Source organism: Prinia subflava, chromosome 15, assembly GCF_021018805.1.
Source record: "Prinia subflava isolate CZ2003 ecotype Zambia chromosome 15, Cam_Psub_1.2, whole genome shotgun sequence".
NCBI lineage: Eukaryota > Metazoa > Chordata > Aves > Passeriformes > Cisticolidae > Prinia > Prinia subflava.
Window position 1 is genome coordinate 13,816,294 of NC_086261.1, and position 27,276 is coordinate 13,843,569.

Consider the following 27,276-nt stretch of genomic DNA (forward strand, 5'->3'; position numbering starts at 1 on the left):
TTTAATCAAATTGTTCAAGTTACCTACTATACTCACCACAGTCGTATTTTTTCTAGTACGACTGTCTAAGAAACCGCAAGGAAAAGCACCGAGCGCCCTGGCAGAGCCGGACTCACCTGTTTCCCTCCCGCTCCCGCTGCCCGCCCCGCCCCGGCCCCCCCGCCCCGGGCCCCGCCGTGACCCGCGGCCGCTCCCCCCCCGCCCGCACGTCCCCGGCGGGGCGGAGCCGGCGCCGCTGCTGTGATGGCGTCGCGGGCGCTGCGGGCGGAGGCGCAGCCGCTGCGGTGCCAATAGAGAGCGGAGCGGCCGGGCCGGGCATGGAGAGCCTGGCGCAGCCCCCGCCGCCCCCGGGCTCGCTGCAGACGGGCGGCGGGGGCCCTGCCGGCCGGCTCCGCCTGGGAGAGGCGGCGGCGGGCGAGGGCGGCTGCAGGGAGGCCGAGGAGGGCGGCGGGCGGCGCAGCCCTTCCCCTCCGCCGGCCCCCGCTCCCGCCGCGGCCCCTCGGACCGCGTCCCCCTCCCGGGCCGCGGAGGGTGCTGAAGCGGCGGAGGGCGCGGGGCTGGCGGTGCCGGAGAGTCCCGGAGCGGCGCCCGCCTCGGAGAGCGGTCCCGCGGGAGCCGGCTCCGGGAGCAGCGGCGCTCCCAGCCCGCCGGGGGAGGAGTCCCGCAGCCTGGACTCGCTGGAGTCCTTCTCCAACCTGCACTCCTGCTGCCCGAGCAGCTCCGAGCTCAACAGCGACGCCGACGAGGCGGTGGTGGCGGGGGCCTCCTCGGGGGGCCCGGCCCCGGAGCCCGAAGAGGATAGGCCGGCGGCGGGCTCGCAGCTCCTCTCCGCTTCCAAGGAGCGCTTCCCGGGGCAGTCGGTCTATCACATCAAGTGGGTCCGCTGGAAGGAGGAGAACACGCCCGTCATCACCCAGAACGAGAACGGCCCCTGCCCGCTGCTGGCCATCATGAACGTGCTGCTCCTGGCCTGGAAGGTAGCGGGCGGGCGGGCGCCATGGCGGGGCCGGGCGGGCGGCGGCTCGTGTGGCGCCGGCAGCGATCGGGGCTCCCGGGCCAGCGCGGCGTGAGGGCACCGCGGGAAGCTCGTGCTGTGAGGGGCAAGGACATTATCGAGAACGCCGGAAAGGAACTTCTGACAAGGGCGTGTAGGACAAGGGGGAATGGCTTTAAACTAGCAGAGGGCAAGTTTAGATACAAGGAAAAAATTCTTCCCCGTGAGGGTGATGAGGCACTGGCACAGATTGCCCAGGGAACCTGTGGATGCCCCATCCCTGCCAGTGTCCGAGGCCAGGTTGGTTGGGTCTGTGGGCAACGTGGTCTTGTAAAAGCTGTCCCTGCCCGTGGTAGCGGGGTTGGAACTTGATCTTGCAAGTCTCTTTCAACCCAAACCATTCCGTGTTTCTTTTAAGAAATACGCAGGCTTATTTCTGCTGTTAAGCACATGTGTCACATATAGAACTTGGGAAATAAACACTGGCGTGCAGTATGTTGCCAATATACTACTTAGATGCTGCAGTCTTATATAGACTTACTTCGTTGTTGTCTTAAAACAGAAATAAAATATCCAGATTATGTTTACTAAGCTGAACAATATATAATATATAATAGTTTGCAGATGTGTACAGGTAAAGATTACTGTTTATAGTGCTGAGTACACAGGTGATATTTTTGGAAAATAGGTTAGTTTCATATAATAAAGTGTATGTAGAGTTGTACAAAATGCAGAATTGTACAAAAAATAGATTTGTACTAATAAGTACCTGAGTGATAGGGACACACTGATACAATTACACAGTACAGACTGAATTTAAATTAATACATAAATCAGGTAGTGATCAAGTAGAGCTTCGAGACCTGGAAGTTCTTGTGCTCTGTAGCCATTGTGGATGTGGACTCCCCATAGTCTTAATTTTTAAAAAAATCTTTTAAGTAATTAAAATCTAAGGCATAATGTAGTTCTTAATATGCCTGTGTGAAAGGAGTATCTGTTGAGGAAAGCTGTACGGTTGTGTGCATTGGAAAACAAGGATGAGGGGCACGTCTCAGGAAATGCTGGCAATTCAGCCCCGGAAGACTGAAGAGCTGCTAGAATGGAGTGCTGAAATAGGAAAGCTTTACAGGAATAGCTTTTATGTTGTAGTGGCAAGGGGAAGATATTTGGTGTTGGAAGAATAAGAGGTTGTTCGCAGTGTGACAGGTGACTTAGGAAAAGGTCAAAATGAAAATATGTTATGAGAAGAAATTTGTTTAGATGCAGCTAAATGCAGAAGATCAATGCTCTTGGTTGAGTTACAATTTCTACACATTTTTCTGAGCAGAATAGCTCGGACATCAGGAGGGAACTTGGGTACAGTGAGGTTGCTACCTAAGCATCAGGAAAAGAAGTAGAGGGAAGTTGTGTGTGACATCAAGGTACTGCCTTATGTAGGTTCTGCTATCCTCAAGAGGGTGTGAATGTTATCACAGGCTTCAGTCTTGAACACTTGCTTTCTGTCCTCCCTCTTTAGCCTCTGGGGGTGACTTGAAAAACTTACCATTCCTTATCATTTTGTGTGGTGGCATTTTAAAAGAAACTGCTAGTTACAGGATCTTCCTTTTTAATATTTGATTTAATGAAAGATGTTAATGGGACACCACTGGTCCTGTTGTTTGAACTCAAGTTTTTGGAGGTTTTGTTGTTTAACATTCTTCCTTTTCCCTCTGCTGCTGCTCTCCAACCAGAATTTTAACTGACATTCTGCTGGGATCAAACCTTACATTAGTGAGAATTAAGGTAATAGCCAGTTTTATAAATAGGCAAGAACCAAAATACCCCTTGGGAGTGCCCTGCTGTTTCTTATTGCTCAGATTACAGGAAGTTTTCTATAGTTGTGTCTATGTAAAACCTCAGCAGAATTTACATGAGTTGCAGACAAGCAGCTAAACTGGTGAAACTGTCATCACGAGTTATTATTTATAGGCTTGAGGGTTTTTGTGTTACTTGGTTATATATTGTAGTTGCTTGTAATTGATTTTCCTTATTACTGCCTCTACAAATTGGCCTTTCTGTTCCCCAGTTCATAGTCAAGGCCCACGTTGGCAGTGGTTGGGGTGGCAGCTCATCTGTGCATCACTGACAGGAGCTTGGTACATGTGGAGGCTGAGGATGGACATGCACCTTCTCACTCCTCCTGAACCAAGGTGAACACACTAGACTGGGTCAAGTAATTCTGATTTGGGAACAGGAAGGCAGACTGGAAGATGAAAACAGACAAAAGTAGAATGAGAATACCATAGTACATATTAGGTGAAAAGAAGCTGCATGTAATGGGAAAAAAGGGCATAAGAGGGAGATGAGGAGGGAAAAGAGAGTCACAACAGTTAAACAGTTACACTTACACTTCGGGTTCTATTTCCTGTATCAGCCATCGTCTTTCCTTCTCAGAACTCTGTCCTGACACGGTTGAGAGTTCAGGCCACCCTTTGGATAGATCTGGTCTCAGCCAACTCAAGTGCAGTACTGGTTTGGCAGTTGGTGTTTTGGAAATTCTGAAATAGTATAACTCACTGTGACCGTTCAAATTCCATTTTGAAAATACCAGGTTTTGGAACTTGTGATAAAGCTTGTGATAAAACTGCTGCCTCTCTTTTATCCACGACTTTCAAAGGATACATAAAACTTTGAGGTGGCAGATTGCAGAAGCTGTATTTTAAATATTAAAATTATGAAATTACTTTTCTTTTGAAGTGTTTTTGCAGTCTGCCTGTCTAAGTGTAACTTGCAGTTTAGCCTATAGGAGGGAGAGCCAAGGAGTTCTGCTACAGGAGTGTTACAGAAATGTTGTTCTAAGAAGAAAAACGACAGCACTATGATATCAACTTGGAAAAGTAGCTGTTGTGCAGAACAGCTGTTGTGCAAAACCGTGTCGTAAGCAGTTAGACTTGTGTGATGCAAATGAAGCAGAAGTAGAGATTGAAAGAAACATTTGAAATGTATGTGCAAGCACGAGTTGTGTTCTCTGATGTAGTGTAGCACACTCTTTTTCAGTTTATTTAAATCTGGAAGTTGCTCAGTTTCTGCTCAGGCCTGTGGCTCACTATGTAGTTAAGCTTAGCAATGCAAAGTTGGCTTTTTTAAGTGCCTTTTGTGATCTTTGTTAGATGTAGTTCATGCAATACTTTCTGATAACTTCTGGCATTTGATTAAATGTAATTTGGGGTGAGGGGAATGTGGCAATCATCAGATGCTAAAAGCTTAGTGAGGGTGCCATGTGATTCTCCCCTGTGCTTCTTAGGTAGGATGTGATGTCTTGCAGCCAAAGAACTCTGTGAACTTTAACATGTTGCACAGAAATGACATATAGGAAATGTCCAGGGAAGATTTTGAAACATAAAATAAGCAAAGGGAAAACATTATACAATTTGAATATAAATAATATTAATATTGTCTTAGGAGGTGCGTGCATATAGAATATCTTGTCCTTATGTAGGAGAACAATGCCAGTCGCATATTTGAAAATGTCTTTGGAAGTTTTTTGTGTCATAATCTTCTCAACAAATGGAAGGAGCTACGTTCCCTACACACCTAGTTCTACTAAAAGTTCGATAACTTTTAGAGCAGTATGAATTACCTATTTAGGTATCATAGTAATTATGTAAGTAAATCTTATATAACCATTTTCTTGCTTAGATGTATCCAAACTGATGTGCAGAGAAGAGGTAGAGTAACAAATTCTAGTTAGACATTGTTAGTGTTAGGTTTTCATAGAAGTGTCCTTCCTGAGAGGAGCTGAGCACAGCAGGCTGCAGCAGATCCCCGCTGCCTCTGTCCGAGGCCGCAGCGGTGGTGGCCGCTCCGAGGCTGGCGCTGCCCTCCACACGTGATGTGCGGTGCCTGTGGCTGAGCTGCCCGGCCGTATGGCCGCAGTTGGCACAGCCTGCCCGGCCGGGTTGGCGCTCCGCGGGCCCGCCTTGGCAGCCTCCCTTCCTCCGGCACCTGTGGGACGAGGGGAGCCCGCGGAGCGCAGCCTGGAGCCGAGCCCGGGCTCGGAGAGGCCGCTCCAGGGGCTGGCCTGAGGGCGGGAGCGGCAGCGCACGCTGGGCTCGCGTGTGGACAGCTTCGTGAGGCTGCTCCTGCCAGGCCAGGGACACTCATTTGCACAGAATATTAATTGTTTTTTGTCAAAGCTGCTTGAAGCTACCCTTACCTCTCTGGAACACTGTGTTCAGAGGAGTTGCATGTTTCAAATAAACATGTTTTGAGACTATAAGTCTTATATAAGACTTATTATATAAGCCATTAGAAATTTTCTTGGACTCTTTTGATATTCATAGTATTTTCAGAAGTGTTATCCTCTGTGCATGACTATATCACTTAATTTTTTTCAAGCCCTTCTGTAGTGTGGAATAATACGGTGGAAAATTAGTATTATGTCGTTTTGGGGTTTGTAGTCTAATTCATAGAAACTGTGTAAGTTTTATTAGACAATCTGTTCCACATGAAAATTTGTTTACCACTGTTGTCTTTTAATTAAAGTATGCCTCAACTGTGTCATGCTGTAGTTGTGTGAGAAGGACTAAGTTTCCCACTCCTGAGCGTAAGAAATAAAATGTAGCAAGAGTTAGAAAGAGTCCTCAGGGCAAAAGGCCAGGAAACTGCAGTAGAGGGGTACAGGAAATGGGTGGGAGTTGAGGAAATGCATTTTTCCTAAAATGTGGAATTGATGTAGAATCTAGCAACCAAACATTGAAACCTGTAGAGAAAATGTGTCCCTCAAAATAATACATTGTTATGGACAACATACTACTGTTCTACTACTGTTGCTTACTTTGTTCTCCTCTGTTGATTCAACTGGATGACTGTGGTTCTGTGTGATGTTTTGCTCTCCTTAGAGTTCTAAGGTGTTTTTCTCTCCCATTTCCTCTTCACTGTACATTTCCTGTTACTTAAGTGCTTGCAGTGAAGCTCTGAACAGTTGGGAAATGTCATGTTTTCTTTACATCCTTAAGTCAGCTCTGTTCAGAAGTACTTAGAACTGTGTTGGAACCCCATTAGCCCACTTTAAAGGTGTGATCAAGGTCCCACTACACATGCCAACCCTAAAATTAAGCCATCAAGTAACCAATTAACTTTGCTTAGCATTTAATCAAGCACTTGATTTTGGGGTGTAGCTTGCCAAAATATCCAGTTTTGAGAGATCCTGGAGATATGAATAAAACCACTTTGCTTTTCTGCAGTAAAAAAATAAATGGTTAGCTTTACAGTTGTGAGGGAAAGTTCCATTTGTTAACCAGTGATCTAAATAATGTGTTGAGCTATTTGTACATAGAGCTCAAATGTAGGTAAGCCATGTAATTGTGCTTTAGAGTTGGTGTTTGTCACGTAAGCATGCTTCTAGAGGTTCCAGATGTGGTGCAGAGCAGAAATCCCCAAGCAATGCTGGTTGAGCTGATACAAATGGTTTAAATAACTAATAAAAAGAGCTAACTTCAGTCCTGAAAGAATCATCACAGGAGCCCAGTTAGCAGTTGAGAGAGCAGTGCTGATTTTCCTTCATATTGTACTGGCACATCTGTGCTGTGGCCCTTCAGGCAGGGCTGGTGGAGGTGATGCTGTCCTGAGGTGTGATGAGCCCTGGCTCAGTGGCGTTTGCTGACCTTAGCCACTGTTTGCTAAGACTTGAACAATGCCAGTCCCAACTGAAAGTTTAAGAAGCAGGTTTTTGAACTTGCAGTCCTTTGTTTACATGGCTCAATGCACTATATGTGAATACTGTGAGTACTCAGCATGAATACTGTGAACAGGATCAAAGAGTATGAAAGCATTTAGCCTATTGAGCATTAGTTTTGGGAAGAGTTCTGTAAGTTGCAATCAGTTGTTATTCATTTAATATTTTCAAAAAAAGTGTGCCTGTGCATGCCTGATCTTCTTCTTTAATTCCTTTCCCAGATCCCAGTACTATCAGCTTCTTTATATGCCCACCATCACTGGGTTGATCAATGTGTGGCATATGTCAACTCTAACCCAAGTAGGGACATATTTCTTAGAGTATAAATAACAAAGCCATATTAACTTGGGTCTCTTTCTTCTTCCAAATTTAATGAAACTTCTTGTGAATTCATATATTTAACACATTTACCTTTCGTCAAATATAATTAAATTTGATAAGACAGATGTATCTGTCTTAGCAATCACACCTCATTTTCCAGGCAAAGTTATTAAAATAGCTCAGTTTTAATACTGAAAACCCTCTCCATCACCATGTGAACTAAGTAGTGCGTTGCTATACTGTATATTTGAGTTTGGGGTGCTGCATCAAAGGCTTTATGTGTATTGCTGCTCCATTTCCTGGTTTTCTACTTCTTCTTCCTCCACAACCAGAAAAGTAGGTGAAACCTATTAAATCTCAAACATGAGTTAACAGCCTCACATCCTATCTTTCTATATGTGTCAAGGAGAGCACTGATCAGTATGGATGAACTTGATTTCAAAAATTCCTGATGCAATAAATACCTTTTCTAGACTTTGAATAGACAGATGTTGGAGGGTGATAGAATGAGAAAATTAAAAACTGAAGAGAGCTTAAAAATCAACTCCAGAGACAAACCAACTCCAAACTCCAGAAAAATTAAATTCACATTTATGCAGAGAAAAATTGAGTGCACTAGGTTTAAAGTCTGTATCCTCCTGTGGTATTTCTTCAGATTGCCAGAAGCACGTCCTTGTATGTTTGTGCTTTGGCTGTTGCTTTTTTCTGTGCAGTAAATGGAAGTGTTCAACCAAAACATTTAGCCAGGATGCTGGAAGAGATGAGACTGCAGGAAGCTTTTAGCTCTGCCAAGGTGGTTGGATTTAGCAGGCAATGATGGTGGGAATAGATGAGGGCAGAGACAAATGGAATCTTCACTGCAGAGTTCTGTGTGTCTGGTCTGCTCTTTGTGGAGTTAAACCAAACCCTTGGAATGTGAACTGGGATGAGAGGCTGGGAGGACTTTTCCTTGTACCTGCACAAGTCTTTGGCTTCCCTGTCCCAGCAGCTACTGACAGGAGATCCTTTACAGACTTCGTCTGTACACAGGAACTTTTTGAGGTAATACTCAGTTAAGAATTTTAATGAAGGTAGGGAGTCAATGACTTGAGGATGATGAATTTTTCTTAACATTTCCCAATCTGTTAATTCTGGGTGCTTGTAGTTGAGCCACTGCAGTGAGTGCTGTGAGCTCCTGTGAAGTGGAGGGGGATGCTGGAGAAATGTTTTGGAAGGAGGAGGGAGCACTATGCAGAAACGTGCAGGTGGGAGAAAGTGTTGTGTGCATGTGGTTTCTCTAAAAACCAAAAATGCCTTTTTAATCTCTTCTTATGGCTGCTATTTAGAAGTCCAGTATACTAATGGCTTTATAAACTGGTGAGGGAAATGTAATCAGAAGTCTTCTGTCTAGAAATACCATGCTTTTTAAGTTGTAGTGTTTTGGTGTTTAAAGGGAATATACTTTTACTTTGACAGATTAAACTGCCACCAATGATGGAAATCATAACTGCTGAACAGCTGATGGAATACTTAGGTTAGTAATTGAAATAAATCACTTTCGCTTGTATGTTGTACTTTGTGGTGCATAGAACTGTTTTATTTATTTACTGTTTTATTCTGCTTTTTATTTGATTCAAGAAAACTACATTCAGTATTTAGTTAGTCATGCTTTTCCTTAACTGTTTTTAGAAGTTTTCTGCACTGCTTTCCAATGTGATTGGTCTGGTTGATGCTGTTGGTATGGCTTAGTGCACCAACACATTGACAGATTTAAAATTATTCATGTCTCTTACAATGTTGTTTCATTATAGTTGATAGAATGTAGTAAGTCAAAACTCTGTCTTTAATTGTCTGTAGTAACTCTAATCCTTGGAAGTATGACCCAATTAAAATAAAAAGAAAAATTAATGTAGTCCTCACAGTGATTGGGGTCTCATTTGCAGGCACTGCTTTGGTATCACATTCAGTGTTATCAAAACTGCAGCTTTTTGTATCTGACAGGGCTGGAACTGTGCAATTGTGATAGTACTTAAGCTGTATGTACCACCTTTCCCTCCCTTGTAGCCTGATTAATATAAAATGTTTGAACTTAATAGACAAGGTTTGATTTTTCTTAAGAAGGAGGAAAAGTCCTTACTATATTTTCTTTCTTTTTGCTTGTAAAGAATGTAGCTTGTTCTTTTCAGAAGTGAATTGCTGACTATTCTGGTTGAAGAAAAAAGTTACTTACATAATTTTCAAGAAAATGGGAAATCTTGCTCCCTGTGTCTAAACATTTCTTATAATTGCATTGATGACACAACACTGTCTGAAGTCACTACATAATTCCAGTTGTCTAGATGTGTATTGTTTCTTGAAGGCATATTTTAGCTTCTTACTTGAAGCTAAAATGATCTTACTAAATTGAACAGTAAAACTGTGTTCACTCAGGATTAGCAGTTACAGTTCTTCTACAGCTTAAAAAAACCCGCCAAAACCAACAAAACAGCCGTCAACCATTTTCAAGTTAAAAAAGTATAAATTAGGAAACTTATAAAGATATTTTTCTGAATTTACTAATGGAGCAAGGGAATAAGTACAAAAACATTGAAATAAAACCTGGAAAGTGGATACTAGTCTCTAAAGATGTTTTAAATCTTGAACCTCAGTTTGCTGACTGACTATCAACTAATTTATTACCTTTGTGTTGTAGACCAAGGTGGAGTACAAGTGTTGTGGTTTAAGCCCAGGCAGCCCCTTGCTCACTCCCCTACCAGTGAGATCAGGTAGAGAATGGGGAGGGTAAAAGCCAGAAAACCTGTGGGATGAGTTAAAGACTCAATACAGGGAAAGCAGGGCAAACCAGGGAATTAATTCACTGCTTCCCACAGGCAGGCAAGTGCTCAGCCATCCCCAGGAGAGCAGCACCCTGTCACATGTGGTGACCTGGGGAGAGAAACGCCATCACTCCAATGTTCCCCCTTCCTCCTCCTTCCCCCCTCACATACTGGGCATGATGTCAGGCGGTGTGGAACGTCCCTGTGGTCAGTGGGGTCACCTGTCCTGGCTGTGTCCCCTCACAGCCTCCTGTGCACCCCCAGCCCTCTCCAGCGTGGCCCTGGGAAAAGCAGGAGGGGCCTTGGCTCTGTGTGAGCCCTGCTGAGCAACAAAAAAAACATCTCTGTGTTATCAGCCCTGTGCTCAGCACAAACCCAAAGCACGGCCCCACACCAGCACTGCAAAGAAAGTTAACTGGACCCAGTCAAAACCAGCACAACAAGTTTTGTAGAATCACTGGTGTATAAAACATGGCAAAACATTCACGGTATCAGTCAGGATAATTGGTTGCCTTTTTAAATTGTGTACAGAATCACATACCTTACTGTGAACAGTTTGACCTTTTTATATTTTTAAGCTGAGGCACAGAGGGAGGTCAGTTTTTGAATAATGAAGAGATTGGTATGATACCCCAAGAGTTTTTGAAATGTTGTTTTAGTAACAGTGTTGGCCATTTGAATTTTATTTCTTAATATGATCTTACTAATTTTTTATATTCATATTTTACTCCATAATTATAATTCAGGTTATAAAACAATGTCATCTCATTAATTTGGTAGAAAACTTCAGTTGTGGTATTTATCATCAGTCAGCTTCAGTCAGAAATATTCATAGAAATGTTTAAGCTTTGACTGTGGAATAAATTTAATTTCATTTTTGCTTTCTTTCAGGAGACTACATTCTTGATGCAAAACCTAAAGAGATATCTGAAATACAGCGACTTAATTATGAGCAGGTAAGGAGCTGCTCCTCAAGCACAGTTGCTTATGTCTGAGGAAACTAAAATGACGTTTCTCACCTAGGGTTTGTCACCTTGTTAAAAACCAGAAGCATACAGACCATTGTTTGTAGTTTGTTTTTTTCTGGGCTTGATGTAGAGTAATAATTTTATATATGTGCTATTAGTGAAGACAAACTCAGTATCTATTAACACGTGACTTTTTTTTTTGCCCGTTATGAGCATAATGAAGTGAAATGGGTTTTATTGAGGAACTGTAACACAAAGGTACCAATAAAAGTATGTAACAAGGTGATTGCTTTTTGAAGTCTTCTGTTACGTGTCCTTCAGTTGTTCTGTTCTGTGGTGCCTGCCAGAGTTTCTCTGAGTAAGAGAGATCTATGTTCTTAATCGTGATGGACAAAAAGAGTTGGATGCTGTGTTATGGAATGCAATATTATTTACATTGGTCACTATTTATATGTCATCACAGAAGTCTTTCTATACTAAAGATAATGCCATTAGTTTTAAAAATCGTTGATTTAGTATATATTTTCCAAGCTTTATTGTAGTCATAGCTGGTTTTCTGGTTACCCATGGAAAAGTGAATTTGAATTTTTTAATAGGTGTGTAAGGTTTTAAGGTAGTTCTGTTTATTCTTAAGTCATTTTTTCCTGTTCTCATTCAGTGCTGAAAACCAAATTGAGTAACTTAAGATTGATTTGTATCAGATTATAGGAATTACCTTTGTAATAAACAAAATTGGCTATTTTTCCCCACACAATTCTGTGCTGTAGAAGGTTATAGCTATAATCAGCTTACAGAAGGGTGATGAAAACTATTATGTGTGGTGAAAGTACAACCTCTATAGCTTTTTTATGCTCAAATATATGGATTTGTTGCATAAATGTCACATACCTTAAGTTTTTAACTGTAATTTCTAAGAAGCTTTCTGTTGTAGAAATCTTCTAAGTTGTTTTGAAGGTGTGGAAATAGTTAAAGTGGAAGTGGTAATGTTGAAATTGTAGTAAGAAACTTTGTGGTTTTCTGGTCCATTTGATGTAATTCTGCTTTGTTTATAAAGTAAACATTAAAAAATGAATGCAGCTATTGTCTGTTAGATGTATGATCTGAATTTGTGCACAGCTAATGCTGACTTACTATGGACTTGTTATTCATTTAGCAGAGAAAGATTTTGGCAAAATTTCTTTCAAAACATCTCAGACAGGTTTTAATGTTTGTTATCTGGTCCCTACTAATGACATGCACTTCTTATGGTGGTTTGGTTTGCCTTTAAAATGATGAAAGTTGAAGTCAGTCTTGAGAATTACCTCAAAATCTTGCTAAATTCTAAGCCTTGTGGCATAACAAAGTTGTCAGTAAGATGAACTAAAATGTACTAACGTAATGAGAGCTGTTCCCTTCCTGGTCATAGAAACTTGACAGAACAGTGCAGTTAAAGGGCTACAGGCATTAAAACTCATTTATAGCAGCCATGCTCAAGTGCAGATTCTGATCAGAAGACAACAGAGGCAACTGTCTGTAACTATCAGTGGTTTTAGTCTGTGACTCTTTGCTGTCTCTGTCTCCTGACCAATCTGTATTTCTGGTCTTTGTCATAATTTTTTCCCATTGATGTAAGCCTGAATTCCTTTTAAACAACAGAATGTTGCAAAACCCAAAAAACCCCAAACAAACAACAACAAAAAAGTGCCTCAGTTTCCCCAAATATTTTGCACAGACTTTCTGACCATACTCTTTGTGGGCTTTTCTCACTTAGTGGAAAATCCTTTTTCCTGCATGTCAGGAATTTTTTTTAATCTTTTGGTTCAAGATAACTGCCTCTCAAAGCACATTTTCTTTGGCTCATCTTTTCTTTCTGTGATTGGAACTTCATAACTGGATAATTCTCCTTAGGATTCCACTGGGATCACTACTATAATAAGTGCTACTTTCATGACTTGTTTCTACCGTAGAATTTACAGGCCATTTAAAGGTATGCCCAAAATAAGAGAGCAAATGTTTTTTATTAATGAAAAAAAGTGGTAAACAATTAAGATTCTTAGTACTGAACCCTGGAATTAGAGTTGGCAAGTGGGTCTGCGTAGGTCTTATTGTTCATTCATTATGTAGTGACAAGTACTTCAGCCTGACTTGTAAGGGAAGGCTTAAAAGGGAAGAAGATACTTCAAGAAAAGTCACTTGAAGATTCCCTTATAATTCAGTTTTCTTGCAAACATCTGGCTTGTGGCTTTGGGAAATAGATGTAAGAGCAATCACAACTGCTTAAAACTAGTTTATAGGTGTAAAAGAAGAAACAATCAGGTAGAGGTGACTGGAGAAAGATTCTTATATTTCATCTATTTCCTGGCACAATGTGTAACATGAATGTACATTGAAACTTTTCTGAGGTAATTTACTCTTCTAATTTTTTTATTTATTTTGAAGTGTTGAGTTGAGGAGTACTAAATGATGAAGGGTTACAAGAGTAACCACTATTGAGTCATCTGTTCTTTTTTTCTTTCTGTTGTCAGAACATGAGTGATGCAATGGCAATTCTGCATAAGTTGCAGACGGGTCTGGATGTCAATGTGAAGTTCACGGGGGTCCGAGTGTTTGAATACACGCCTGAATGCATAGTGTTTGATCTTCTTGATATCCCCTTGTACCATGGATGGTTAGTGGACCCTCAGGTAACTTACTCTGTTTTAACTATTAAAAGAAAAAGTTATCCTGAAAGTTATCGGTGGGAGAGGAGGTATTTCCGAATTTTAACAAGTCAATAATGAGTACAGTAATGGATTTTTTAGGTGTAGTCAGAAAAATTGAGGAGTGAATACAGACTGTGTGTTCTTTAGTGCAGGAACTTTGCAGAGCCTGAGTCTATAGTCAAACTACTTTAAAAGCCTTCTATGACTCTGTAAAGGAGAATTGTTTTTCTGAGGGAAGTAGCAAGTTGCCCCAGATACGATGTCCCAGTCATCATTTTTGAAAGCTTGTTGGAGAACACTTGGAAGGAATACAAAGTTACTTTCCAGCTTTTTTAAATTCTGATTTATTAGTCACTGCTATTGAGAAATGAGCATGGTGGAACTGGTTGGAGAGAACTGCATCTTTAGCAAACATGTAATTTATTTTTAATTATATTATTTAATAAACAATAAAGTGGTATTGTTTACTTAGGGGGAAACTGGTGAGTTTTGCTGGAATAATAATGCCTAAGAGTTTGTCTTTTCATGCCTTGTTGGTGAGAGTTGCTGTTCTACCCTGGCCCAGCTGATGCAACTCATGCTGTGCTCTCCACGTGCCTTAGCTTTTGATGCTAAGGGTTAACAGAAGGGTTTAAAATAGGATCTGAGACAGCAAAATGTGTAACACTCTGGGCTTAAAATGTTCTGGCCAAGATTTTTTAAGGGGATAACATCCTCTCTTAATTGAATGCTTACGGTCTTATTAATAATTGCCACTGGCTTGCAGTTGTGTTCTGTTCTTCTCAAAGGTAAATTCTCCATGTTGTTCCTGTTGCAGGTTGCTGACATAGTAAAAGCAGTTGGTAACTGCAGTTACAATCAGCTGGTGGAGAAGATCATTTCTTGTAAGCAGTCAGAAAACAGTGAACTGGTCAGCGAAGGTAATGTTTTTCTGTATTTTATCAAAGTATGTGCTCTGCCAAATCTAAGTTACATATTTTCCATGTGGGTCATGCTGAGTAGAGATACAAGTGGGAAGAGCTGCATTCTGTGTGCTGAGCTGCTTTCCCCAGGCAGGCATACAGCATTGTGCCTGTCTTCTCAACTTCTCTGATGCATTCTCTTGATCTATTCTTGATATTTTCAAAAGCTGGCAAGAACTTCCCCTCTTGTGGCAGCATTCAGATTTCAACTTAGCTATGTATTATCTCTTATAATTATAATATGAATTATATACTCCATTACAACAATGAAAAACATGAATAATGTTAGAAGTGGATATAGCATTTCAGAACACGGGAAGGTTTGTTTGAATGCTGTGGTTTTAGAACTTTGAAACTTGGCTCCTCTCTGAATGTGTTCCCTAAGGCTTGTGGTAATATGGGGAAGTAGGGGGGAGATAGGAAAAATACTACTGTTGTTACCAGGTCTTATATTAGCCAGTGTGTAATAGACACATGTAACAGTATGTGTTGCTTTTGTAGGGTTTGTGGCTGAGCAGTTCCTGAATAACACAGCTACACAATTGACATACCACGGACTGTGTGAGTTGACATCAGCTGTCCAGGAGGGAGAACTTTGTGTGTTCTTCAGGAACAACCATTTTAGCACCATGACCAAATACAAGGTACATCCAACATTTTTGTCTTTATTGTTGTGTTTAGTGTGCTCGTTTCAAAGCAAGCCATGGTTTTTCTCTGTCTTGAAATAAAATTAAATTCCAGGTTGTTACATGTAAATATGGCTTACAGTAAATGTAAGGTCTGTAGCAAATGTTACTTAGGAATTATTGATTACAGTGATTTAGACCCTGGGATCTATTACTATTTTAAATCTTTATGTAGCCTTTCCCTTTATGTTCAGTTTACTCCCTGTGTTAACTCGTTGTGGTTATGTATAGTTACATACACTTCTTACATGGCTTCAATTTTCTTGCAGTTTGTCATTGGCATAATAAGGTTAATTTAATTAATTTCTTGTTTCTGAGGATCTAAAAGTTTGCATTACATTTGGGCCAGCGGATGAATAGGTCCATGTGCAAAATGCCAAACATTTGGAGAAATTGAGATGGGCTACAATACTGGTTCCCTTTATTAGGGAAGAGAATTTTTTAAAATTATTTTTTATCTGTATCTTGGGAAGCAAAATGGCAGCAATTGTGAAAGAAGTATTCCAGGTTACAAAAAGCAAGTGTCAGCTTGGTTACTGCTTCTGGGACTCATTTCTCTGTGGAATGGAGAATCTGGCTTGGCAAGTTTACATTCATTTATGGAGCATCTTCATGCTAAAACAACTTTACTTTTGCTAGCATGGTAGTGTATGAGTTTTTACCCTTGTATAGAACTCTTAAAATTCTGGTTTGGTTATCTGTTATTAAATAAGACTTGAATTTCATGTACATTTGTACTTATGAATAATGGAAATAAAAGCAAAAAAAGAAGAGGTGTGTAACATGCAAAAAAGTTAGGAAACCACTGGTTTTGCCATTTTATGATAATGTCATGTACCTCATGTGAATGACACTTTCATTTGTCACTACTAGTCCTTTTTTCCTCCATTTATCTTGACTGTCAGTGCTATCTGGCATTTTGAGTAACTCCTCATAAGCTGAGCTAAAGGTCTGAACAGTCCTCATAAATAATGATTAACTCTACTAGCAGGTAACACATTTGGTTTTCTGATTAGAGTACATCTGAGATCTGTTTTAAATCTGTGCACACAATGCCACTCTCATACAGCAGTAGGGCAAGTAAAAGGATCCTTCTCCTCCTTCTTTCATTTAAATAACCAAAAGCTATTAAATATACCTGTGTGTGGTCAAATGTTACACTTCCTGATGCAGCTCATTTCAATCACAATTTTAAGTATAGTTTTTCTGCTCTCTGCATTTCTAAATTTAGTTCTTGGATTAGTTGGTGGTAGCTTGTGAAGCAAGCCTGTACACTGTGTTATGCTTTCATTGTGGAGTGGGGAGAAAAGAATAAATCCCAGCCTCAACCTAGTTTGGTTTTAAAAAAGAAAATACTAAAACTACAGCTGTACTTTCTGGGTACAAATGGTATCTAGAGGTGCAGGATACCTCTTTTACTTTGTTTAAAGGCTATTCCTGATAAAATACATAAATCCTTCTGGAAATAATGTGTTTTTGTGCTATTATTAAAACCTTTAAAATCTAAAATGTTATTGGTATTAAATACAGTCAATGAGTATCACTTTGACCTGTAGATTATAAATACAGATTAGTTTTGTAAAACACATACTCTTTCTAGTCTTTTTGCAGCCCAGTGTTTAGATTAAAGGCCAGAACCTGGTGTGTGTTTGTCTGTCCTTTATCAATTTCATACTTGTAAAGTTGTACTTCTCAGTTGAGATCCTTTTTCCTTGTAGAAATAAAATGCAACACTTCAATGAGTTAAATATGCTTAGCCAATATTAAAAATATAGAACAGGTTAAGGCAGTGACTGAGAATCCGTGTCTTGAGTTTTACCTGTAGGAACTAAATACAAGTCCTGAGAAATATAAAGTTAAAATATTTGAATGAGAGTGTTGTTTGTATATTGAAGGTTTGCTGCTGCTAAGTCACAGTGGTTTTAATCTTGTGTTTTTTGAGAATTCTTAGAATTCTGAAATGCTAAGCTTTGAAATAGAGGCCATTATTCTTGTTTTTCACAATCATTATGGAGCCCTCCATTGCAGTTAGTGTTGAATTTCCATGTTTCCATGTTACTTACTTGTTCCTGAGGTTATTGCTTGTAAACAGTGCTCATTTTGATTTGGATTTTTGCTGAGTGGTACATGACAGAACTTGTGATATCTAGAAACTTCTAATAAAGACAGAAAATAATTTTAAAATTGATATTTAAAGGCCAGCAGTAACACTTCTGCCTGCTTCTAACCTACTAGCTGTTTGCAATAGCTGTACATTTAGGGGGTCTTTTGTATCAAGTCAGAAATAGACTTAACTTGGGATTTTAGCCAAGATCAGCTACCCAGAAATTTTTGGACCTCCAGGATACCCATGAGTGCCAAATGCATTGTTGCTACAGAGTTGAGATTTTTTTCCAACTGTTCACTCTTTCCATCTCCTGGGTTGAATGCCTGCTCTGCAGATGGAGTCTCCTCACAGTTTGAGCAGCAGTCAGCAGTAGCTGGACTGTGGAGAAAAGTGCATCCATTGGGAAAACTGGAGACATAACATAAGCCAGGAAAAATGGGGGTGTAGAACCTCTAGGGCAAGAATGATGCAATTATTTTTTATCTTTCTCTAATACTGCCTTTCCCTCTTTTCCCTCCAAACCAATACATGGAAACGTATAAATAAAGCAGCTGTAAAGTTAATTAAAACTGAATTACACATATAATAAGTAATGTCCATGTAATAAAATTGGTGTATTTTTAGAAACACAGCTTGAGTAATTAGCAATTATTATTCTAATGAAGTTAATGCTTCAGTTTTTATTTGGCAGCTATAATGTACAGCTGATATAAGGACTTGTACACTGGGGATATTTTTTAAGTGCAGTGTGGGTTTTTCAGGGCTTTTTTTTTTTTTTCAAGGCTTTATTTAATATTTTAGTGAAAGGACTTGGATTTCCATACCTCGTCCATTTGCCCAAGTAATCATTTTTTCTACTTCCTGTCCCTTTAATTGCATACTAATAGTCTTGACTCATGTGATTATACAGTAATAATTTTCAGCAGTTAAAAATGTGATTTTATTTTTTTGCCTTTGCTTTTCATTGTGCAGATAATAAATACATCAAATCATAATTCCCTAGATCAAGGAAAAACAGGACTGTAAAGAGGGGATCAGTTTTGTAAGAAGATCTTAGTTCAGTTGGGGCATTTTTCCCACAGACTTGTTTGTAATAGAACCTGTGTTCTTTACTGAAAAGTATCAAAACATTTACCTGTTTGGATTTTTAAGTATGTGTGTTTTCTACTTTATAAATGTTGTGTTTCTGCTTCAGAACTCAACAGATACTTTTATTCCAATACAAAGTGTATTTCATAACAATAGTTGCCCTTTTTCCTTGGGCATTTAGGATTGGCATAGTAGAGGCAATGAATATAACTGCTTAAAAACATGTTTATTATTCAATTTCTTATTAAGTGTACAGTTCTTAGTACACTGAGGTTACTCTGAATCCAGTAGTATATACTTTCTTTAAAAAATCTTTTTAATATTAGTATATATGAATGTTTTATCTGTTAGAGAAAATTAAAACAACGCTCATTCATCAGCCTTCACAAAATGAAGGGATCTGATCCAGAAGTCCAAGAGAATATGTACATACTATTCAAAACATAAAGCTTAAAATGTTTTGTTTTTCCTGTATGAAGCTATTGGACAAGAGTTTGGTTTTCTTTTTCAGTTTTCTGAATTACTGGAAACTTGGTAATTGGCATTAGAACAAGTAGTTTAAAAACATTAATCTTAATTATTTAATCTGATTATGAAATTATCCAAGGAAATGAGGTCTAGTACCGTCCCCTGTAGCCTGTATCTGTGGATTTCAGAGAGGGTTTTTTTATGCAAACCAGAAGACTGACAGATCTCTGTTCAGGACAATAATTGTGCATTATTTCAAGGTTTTTATATGTGAAACTATAAAATCTGGGCATTGGTCTACAGTATCTAAATATTGATTCTTAGGATAAATAATTAGTCATAACTTTGTTAAAGTAAACTGTGTCTACAATAGTTATGCACTTAAGACTTTCTTTTATGGTTTTACTCCCTATTGACTATAGTTAGTAGTAGATTTTTTGCTATTACGTGCTGGTATTTTGAGGGGCAGTGTTAACCCACGAGACTGGGTGTTTGTTAAAAACCCCCCACATTTCAAAACAAATCTACAAGATCAGTTGGTAATACTCTAGAAATGGTCAGTTCAGATTTTTCTGCAGGTAGAGACATTTTGTGGAGCGTTGATTCTGTTCCCGGTGCGGGGCATTGCAAAGCCATTGTTGAGCGCATTGGTTACCTGCGCTGCCCGAGCTCGGTGCGCTGCTCGGCCTGCGGGCCGTGCCCGGCACCGGCAGCAGCGGCACACGCGGCGCTGTCCCGGTCCCCCGGGGCGCTGTCCCGGTCCCCCGGGGCTGTCCCCGTCCCCCGGGGCTGTCCCTGTCCCCGGGGTCTGTCCGTGTCCCGCACAGCCCGCCCCGGCCCGCGCTGTGGGAGTGCCCGGGCAGGGCGGTTGCGTCCTGCCCCCCAGGCCCGGCGTGGCTCGGTGCAGGCCGGCCCGAGCAGCGCCAAGGTCAGAGGATAAAAGGCTTTTCTCCTTGCTGGAGTCCGGGTGTGCCACTGAATGTGGCCTGTGCTTTCGGCACTGGGAAGAGAACGTGCCTGGCATTAGAACTCTGCTTAAAAGGAAGCCAGTCTGTAGATAGGGCCTCTATTTTCTTGTTGCGAGTAGAAGGAGCAAACCCATGATGAGAGGCTACATCACAGCTCCTAGCAAAAGAGCCAACTCCTCTTAATTTATATCTGAAATTATTGGCAAATGCTCCGTGAATATTAGCAATGTTATGAGGGTCCTGGTTGGGTTTTTTTGTGGGATTCAATTTAATTATACTGATATGATGTATAGAACAGAGGAGTTGGTTAAAAATGAGGGAAAGATGGCTTTGGATCTCTGATCTGTGATTTCCCATTTTTCTTTCATTCCAATAATGTGAACACGAACTCTGTCTCTTATCAGGTACTAGGGAGGCTGTGTTTGTTGGTTTGCTAAGCTTTGTTCAAGTGAAGCAGAATGTTTTAAGGTATGCAGTTGGTCCTGGAATTGCAGTGTTGGTGTTCTGGTGATGTGGTGATATGTAATGCAGTTTAATGCCTTCCATTAGGAAGCTGTGTTACATTTATTTTCTAATACTTACTGTAACGTGACATTTTTACAGTGTTCAACTGAGAAATTCTTACAAAGTAAAAATACAAATCATATTTAAGATTTGAAACAGGTCTCTATTTCAAACAAGTGTTAGCTTTAATCCATCCTTCGATACTAGATTCTAATTCCATGAAGGCAATGATATGCCATAATATTTGTGTGTGGAAAAATAAGTCTTATAATAGTTTGGAGATAGAAAAGCTAGTATTTTCACAATGTCAGTATCACTAAGCTACACAGTTTATGGATTTTAATTAAAAATGTATGGGCATAATAGAGGAAAACCTGAGAGACACACACACCACCCCATTTTTTAGGTTTTGAGTCAATGTACCGTTCAAAATAAAATGTAAAAGTTCAAATACATTGTATCTTTAAAATTCTGGGATTTTTTTTTTACATCTTTTTGGGGACTTCTTATACACAAAATGTTGTGAAATAGGTATTCTGTGCAAACTGGACATGTTGTGAAATTACTTCCTTTTATTTTCTTCAGGTGATTTTAAGTGTCAGGAGTATCATTCAGTTCTTAATCAGGTTTCCAAGGGACAGATGATTTCTTAGATCGTGTTATGTGATCAGACTTATTGCTGATACTTGTATTTATGTCTGCAAAGCCCCCCTGTGCTGATTAACTCCCATTCCCAAGCTTGAACATAGAGTAGTGTTACCTGTTTGGTTTTGGGTTGGGTTTTCTATCCTCTGGCCTTGTGTATAAGTCCATGTTAGGGTATTAGGTAATACTGGCGTAATTTCTGCATGTGAGTCTTCAAATAATATTTTTGTGACATCAAGTGACCTCCCAGCCCCAGGAGGGGTGGCTGTAAACAGAGTGGGATTGACGAGATGTGACTGGAATTTCAGCATCTCCCTTAGAGAGTTATGGGATGACTTCAGAGAACTCAGGGAGCTTGTTCTGTATGTGTTGGGTATGGATAGAGTTTCCATTTCTTGTTTAGCCTTAGAAATCATTAGAACAGGATCTGCCTCTTGCTTTGGTACAACTTTAGCACAGTGATCTTTGAGAACCCTTTGTGTGCTGCTGGAATACAAATAACAAATTTTTATGGATGTCACAATAAACTGCCTTGATTTTAACAGCTAAACCACTGCTACAAGTTTTGTATTGCATGTATTGATCTGGTACATTCAGTGATATTAATGGAGGCTTCAGTCTTAATGTGCTGTGTGGTCAGTAACAACATTCCTGATTTGGAGTATAATCCTAAAATCTTGATAAAAAAGGTAGGATGAAATAAATGGATTGATTTAAATGGAAATTGAAATGGGTATTTTGTGCTGTTTTCTGTCCCTCAGACATGCAGCACCATCTCCTTTTACTTGTGGCCTACTCCAGTTATTTCCCTTTGATTTCAGCTCCTCTCCCACTCCTTCAGCCTAAGCTTACATTCCATCCCTCCAGTGCCTTGCTATCTGCACTTGTTAGCATTGTCTCCTTCACTCCAGACCAGCCTGTTTTATAATTTCAGACTTTGAAATCAAGAAATTTGGCCTTATGGAACTGTAAAATTACTAAAATACCAACAAAAGCAGTTACTGGTGATAAGTCATAGCAAGAATCTTAAATTCAGAGCTTTCAATTGACAGAGCTCAAATTCTGTCAAAACTCATTATGAAACATGACGTCTGAGATGTGGCCATTTTGAGGTAATGCCTCTTGGATTGTTTGGAAAGATCACCTTTGTTTCCATCATTTGCCTTTAGAATTTAATTTGATTACTCCTGGGATTTCAAGTTTTTGTTGTCAGTTTTTAAGTCTACTTCTTAGGTGTCAAGGTATATAGCTTTATATTAGTATTTCTATTCATATATCTATATTAATGTTTTATATTAATTTCTAGTCAATATGAATTTTCATTAAGAATGAAGAGTTGCAAGATGGGAAAGAGAAATTGTGTGGCCGTTAATTTAGCAGTGAATACTAGTATCTGGTGGTTTAATGCTGTTTGCTGATTTATTTAAAAAACTCTAAATGAATGTTTTGTTGGAATGCAACATTTGTATCATTTCTGCTACTTAGATTGTAAAAAGTATTTTTTGTTTAATTTTACAAGTTTTTCTTGTTCTTCTGCATAGGGTCAACTTTACCTGCTGGTGACAGACCAGGGCTTTCTTACAGAAGAGAAGGTTGTGTGGGAAAGCTTACACAACGTGGATGGTGACGGGAATTTCTGTGACTCTGAGTTCCACCTGCGGCCTCCATCAGACCCTGAAACTGTCTACAGAGGGCAGCAGGATCAAATAGATCAGGTACTGCATTTCTGCCTTTCCACTGTCCCTTAGTACTGATTTTTATAGTCCTATTTATGTGTAGTTCCACAGATGTGTATGTGTGTGTACTCATGCACATGTGGGACTATAAAACTCCTCTAGGTAATTAGATTGGGGTTCCCAAAAGTGCCACTTGAACGTATTAATATGGTTTTGAGGGAGGAGAAGTAAAACCGAGTAGTTTGGAAAATGGGATTTTAATCTCTCAGAATCCACATTCAAAGTCCTCACTCAGGTGAAATGTCACCTCTGCCTTGTGCATGGAAACAGAAGTGGCCTGTGGCATTTCCTCCTACGTGACAAACTCCCTTCAGCTCATTACGATTGTCACAGCTGCACTTTGCCTCGTGCTGCCTCTTGGCTGAGCGCAGGACAAACCCCACAGCAGACTCTGTGTCATGGTGGGTGTTGGTTGTTCTGACTGAGACAGAGTTGGGGGAGTCCTGTCTGAGGTGGGGCTGAGTTGTACCAGTTAATAATGCACAAGTGTAGAGCAAGACAAAGTTCCTTGGAAATCCTGCATTCTAAACAAGTTTATAGTGATCACCATTTGTGTTTTTTAAGTATTGGAGGAAAATTAATAAGGTGCTTCTTAATAAACTGAGGCACTGAATCTCTCAAAAATCTGACAGATAATTTGCTGCTGTCTGGGTAACAGAATTTAAACTTGAAAGCAAAAATTTTTAATTAGTTTTTGTGTTTTGTGTGCTGCAGCTTAGACATGAAAGCAGACATATAAAATAGCTGTTCTCAGCCTTTCTGCAGCTGAGGTTATGGACAAGTTGTGAAACAAATTCCTGATCTCCATTTGAAGATAAGGTGGAGAAAAGTGATCGTACTGTGTAGCTGCACATGCTGAAAAGTTCACTTGATATGACCTCTTTTCTCTGTGAAAGAGCATTAATTACCAAGTTTACTGTTTAGGATTATCTGATGGCATTGTCTCTACAACAAGAGCAGCAGAATCAAGAGATTAACTGGGAACAGATCCCAGAAGGAATCAGTGATCTAGAGCTAGCAAAGAAGCTCCAGGAAGAGGAAGACAGGAGAGCTTCTCAGTACTATCAGGAACAAGAACAAGCAGCTGCTCAGGTCCAGGTAAGAAAACAGTACTACAGAACATGATCATCAGTTCTAGAAGTATTAATAATTGCATAGACACATCAGTGCTTGTACATATTTCCTGAGGTGAATATAGGAATCTTCAGGAATATGCTGCAATTGTTGGACTACGCATGTAAATATGGCAAGTGCAAACATTTAAATACTTTAAAGCAGGCTTAACCTTCTAAATTAGGGTTTAATTTATACTACTTAATTGGGAATGATAGTATGAATTAGTATATCAGGTTACAAAGATGGTATTAGCCAGTATTTTATATTACTTGCAGAAGAGCATTCAATTAAACTTTTCGATAGTTGAAGCTTTGTCTTGCAGAAGTTTGTTGCTGTACATTTTTAGGTGATTTAGACTGTGATCTCATGTGAATCTATTCTGTCCCAAATTAGGCAATTCACAGTTTCTCCCAGTACACCTTTCCATCCCATACCCATAAGCAGCTGATTTAAAAATCTTCTGAAAATGTGATTTAACTGAATCTTCTATGGCAGAGACAATACTGATGTTTTGATTTAGAGAGTTCTTAATCACTGAGGACTTTCAGAACTGCTTTTATTTACAAATATGTAGGAAATAATCTATATAAAGCCTGCATCTTTGGCCTGAAGTAATTCAGAACCATTAACTGGTAAGTTTGTTAAGCATGAAACAAGAATTTTCACAGGTAAAAGCCGTGTTATTTGCACTGCTTGTTGCTTCAATAGGAGTACCTATCTAAAACACAGATTCATTACTGCTGGCTGCCAAAGGCAGAAGGAACTGAGAACCTGCTGAGCAGGATTCAGAGCCTGCTCATTTGAAGCTGTGAATGGGTAACAAGGGGGAATAGATGATGAATTAGTAAAACTTATGTTGCCCTTGCCAAGTTATTAAAGAGTTTCTAGTCACAAAAAGCTGCTGCCTTCCCATTATCTCACTGTCCACACCAGCACTTTTACTCTGCAGATAGTGAAATGTGGATTATGTACTTATAAGAGAAATAAGGAAAAAATTGCAGTGCAATAACACAGAAGTGCCAGAAAATGCTTGAACATCATATTTTATTGAAACTGCTGATCTGAATATGTGGATACAATAGAAGGGACACATGAAACTTGAAATATATTTTCAGCTGACTTAACTTTTCAAGAAATACACAATTTTGTGGAGGTCCTGGAGAAGGTATACCAAAAACCCCTACCAGAATTCTGCTGGTTTGCATAATACTAAACTCTGTGTGTGTGACCTTGCCCACACAGTGACAGTTCAGGCTGTGCCTGCCGTGGTGCTGGGTTTGTTTCCCATGTCCCTTTCCCTGCACAGCAGGTACAAGGAGCTGCCTCTCCAGCCAGCGCAAGACAATCCGGGAGCACTGAGCGCAAGCGCAAAGAGCCTCGCGAGAAGGAGAGGGAGAAGGAGAAGAACAGCTGCGTCCTCTTGTAACAGAGAAGGGAGTCCACCCGGAGCCAAGTGCGTGTCCTCAGAAGCAAAGCAAGGAGTAGAAAGGAAGACAAACCTGTTACATGCCGCCTGTGCCTGATTACCCCATGGATTTTGTTCACGTTCCAAGAGAGGATGGATGACTTTGTAACAATCAGACTTCCTTCAAAGTCATAGCGCGTGCTGCTCAAGAGGGAGTTCCAAATCACAGTTGGATGCGGCTGTGCTTTGAGTTAGTCATAAGAAATACTGCACCTTGTAGCTGAACACACAACTCATGGCAAGTCCTGTGTCACAGTGACATCCATTACTCATGACATCAGTTAGTAAGCTATTTTATCTTCTACTCTAAACAAAGGTAATTCATTTTGTGTAAGGCTTTCTCCTGAAGTCTGTACACGAGCACAATGGAGTTCTGTGTTACCATAGTATGAAACTATATCTTAGGCTGGGTATAGCCTCCACGACACAAGAGCCCAAATAACAGCTGGGCACTGCCTCCTCAGTGTGTCCAGGTTTCTTTGCTTCTGGATCTGGTATGTTCTTTTTTTGAACCCAGATTTATACTTGTTACTGCTATCACTGCATCTCCTGGCCAGCTTTCTTGCCCCAAGAATATGTGACTTGGTAGGCAGTGTACAAAAATCGTCATGAAAAAAGGGGGCATTTATTAAAAAGCAAGATGAATATTGTTTGCTTTTCTTGCAACTACAAACTGGGTATGGAAACTCAGATATTATCAGGGTTAAACAAGTAATTTTATAGGTAACTTCTTTTTCTTTTATTATTTTTTTCTCTTGTAGGTAAACTGGACCAGATAAGCTTTTATTTATTGACCTCTCCACATGATAGATGAATGATGAGAGGATACTAAAGTCTATAATAATCGTTATTCTATGTAAGAATGCAGAGTTAAAATAACTAACTATCTGCCTTTTATCCAGAAGTACCTTGAACTTCAACATGACGTTAACGTGTCCACATGTATATTTAAGCAAGTGTACTGTAGTTAAAAACACACTATTTTGTTTGTTTTATAAATCATGTATTCTTAAAAAAAAGCACACTTCTGAAGGGGTGAGAGAGGAGTGAAACTGCTCTCTGAGATGGTTTGAAAGGTGGTCAGGTGTAATATTTTGTTTTTTAAATCACTAATTTAGAATTTTTGGAAACCAGATTTTTCTAATTTATGGGAACCAAATAAACATGTTGCATCTTGTAGTATTTATAGAATGCAGAAACAGAACACTTGATGAATTTTGAGGGAACCACAGATCTTCCTCCACTTCCATTAATTCAATAACAATTACTTTCTTGCTTTTGATAAAAATTTCTATTTAGTGATTTGTAGATACTTTTGAAAAAGGCTGCTTCTCCTGGACAAGTTCTGTACCTGTGCTCTCAGCCTTAGTGTTCACACAGAATAACCTGGGCAAGCGAAGGTGGAATGTGACATTCCTGCTTCCAGGTGTTTGGAGAATGTCTAGAAAAGTGGGTGTCTGACACAAGCCACCAGTAAAAAGCCACTTCACAATTATTTCAGGCAAACTCGCTGCACTGATGGCTGCCAGTCACCACACACATCTGTTACCAACCTAGAATGAAAATGAGATAAAGGAAGAATGTCTTACCAGCTAAAGGGCCAATTTGTATCACTTTTCTTCCATGCCTTTTCCTCTTTTGTTTTGTTCCACTTTTGTTATGATTTCCCTTTTATAATGATGAAGTAATGAACAGTAGGAGGTCTCTAATATATAAACTGTAAATTTAAAAGTGTCTTCTCTAGAAAAGTCATGCCCAGAGAAGTAATTTTAATACGTAATGTATGCAGTTCAGATAATTTTCTATGTCAAAGCAAAGGTTGATGTCTTTTTTCCTTTGCAGCAGCCTAACTTCTTCAAACAAATTAATGTGATGGAGGATCACCAAGATAATGACTTAGCTACTTTTAAGTAGATGAGAAACTATTCCAATAGTGTCAATAACAGAGACTTTAAGCCAGAATGTTGTTTAAAAACATTCTGTTACTAAGATTTTTTCCAAATTTGTGTATTTACATTTATTTATTGACCTTGAAAAATAAATATGTCAAGCTAA

General features: G+C 39.8%; 1 protein-coding gene across 2 annotated transcripts; it reads left to right on the forward strand.

The window, feature by feature from the left end:
• Nucleotides 1–203: 203 nt before the first annotated feature.
• On the forward strand, nt 204–27,276 carry MINDY2 (MINDY lysine 48 deubiquitinase 2). 2 transcript variants are annotated; one of them, XM_063412745.1, is made up of 9 exons: nt 204–977; nt 8,487–8,544; nt 10,718–10,782; nt 13,299–13,457; nt 14,293–14,395; nt 14,939–15,081; nt 22,446–22,619; nt 23,565–23,738; nt 25,063–27,276. In XM_063412745.1, exons 1-9 carry the CDS (start codon nt 318–320, stop codon nt 25,180–25,182), a joined length of 1,656 nt encoding a protein of 551 aa, XP_063268815.1. In that variant the 5' UTR covers nt 204–317; the 3' UTR covers nt 25,183–27,276. The 2 variants fall into 2 exon arrangements, with proteins under 2 accessions (XP_063268815.1, XP_063268816.1); XM_063412746.1 differs by having other exon boundaries at nt 25,066–27,276.

What these genes read in the sequence shown, in the direction of transcription:
- MINDY2 (XM_063412745.1), top strand. Translation starts at nt 318, where the DNA reads ATGGAGAGCCTGGCGCAGCCCCCGCCGCCCCCGGGCTCGCTGCAGACG. An exon ending in AGCGACTTAATTATGAGCAG is followed by an intron (nt 10,783 to 13,298) that starts GTAAGGAGCTGC and finishes TTCTGTTGTCAG; the next exon opens with AACATGAGTGATGCAATGGC. An exon ending in AGCAGGATCAAATAGATCAG is followed by an intron (nt 22,620 to 23,564) that starts GTACTGCATTTC and finishes TTTACTGTTTAG; the next exon opens with GATTATCTGATGGCATTGTC.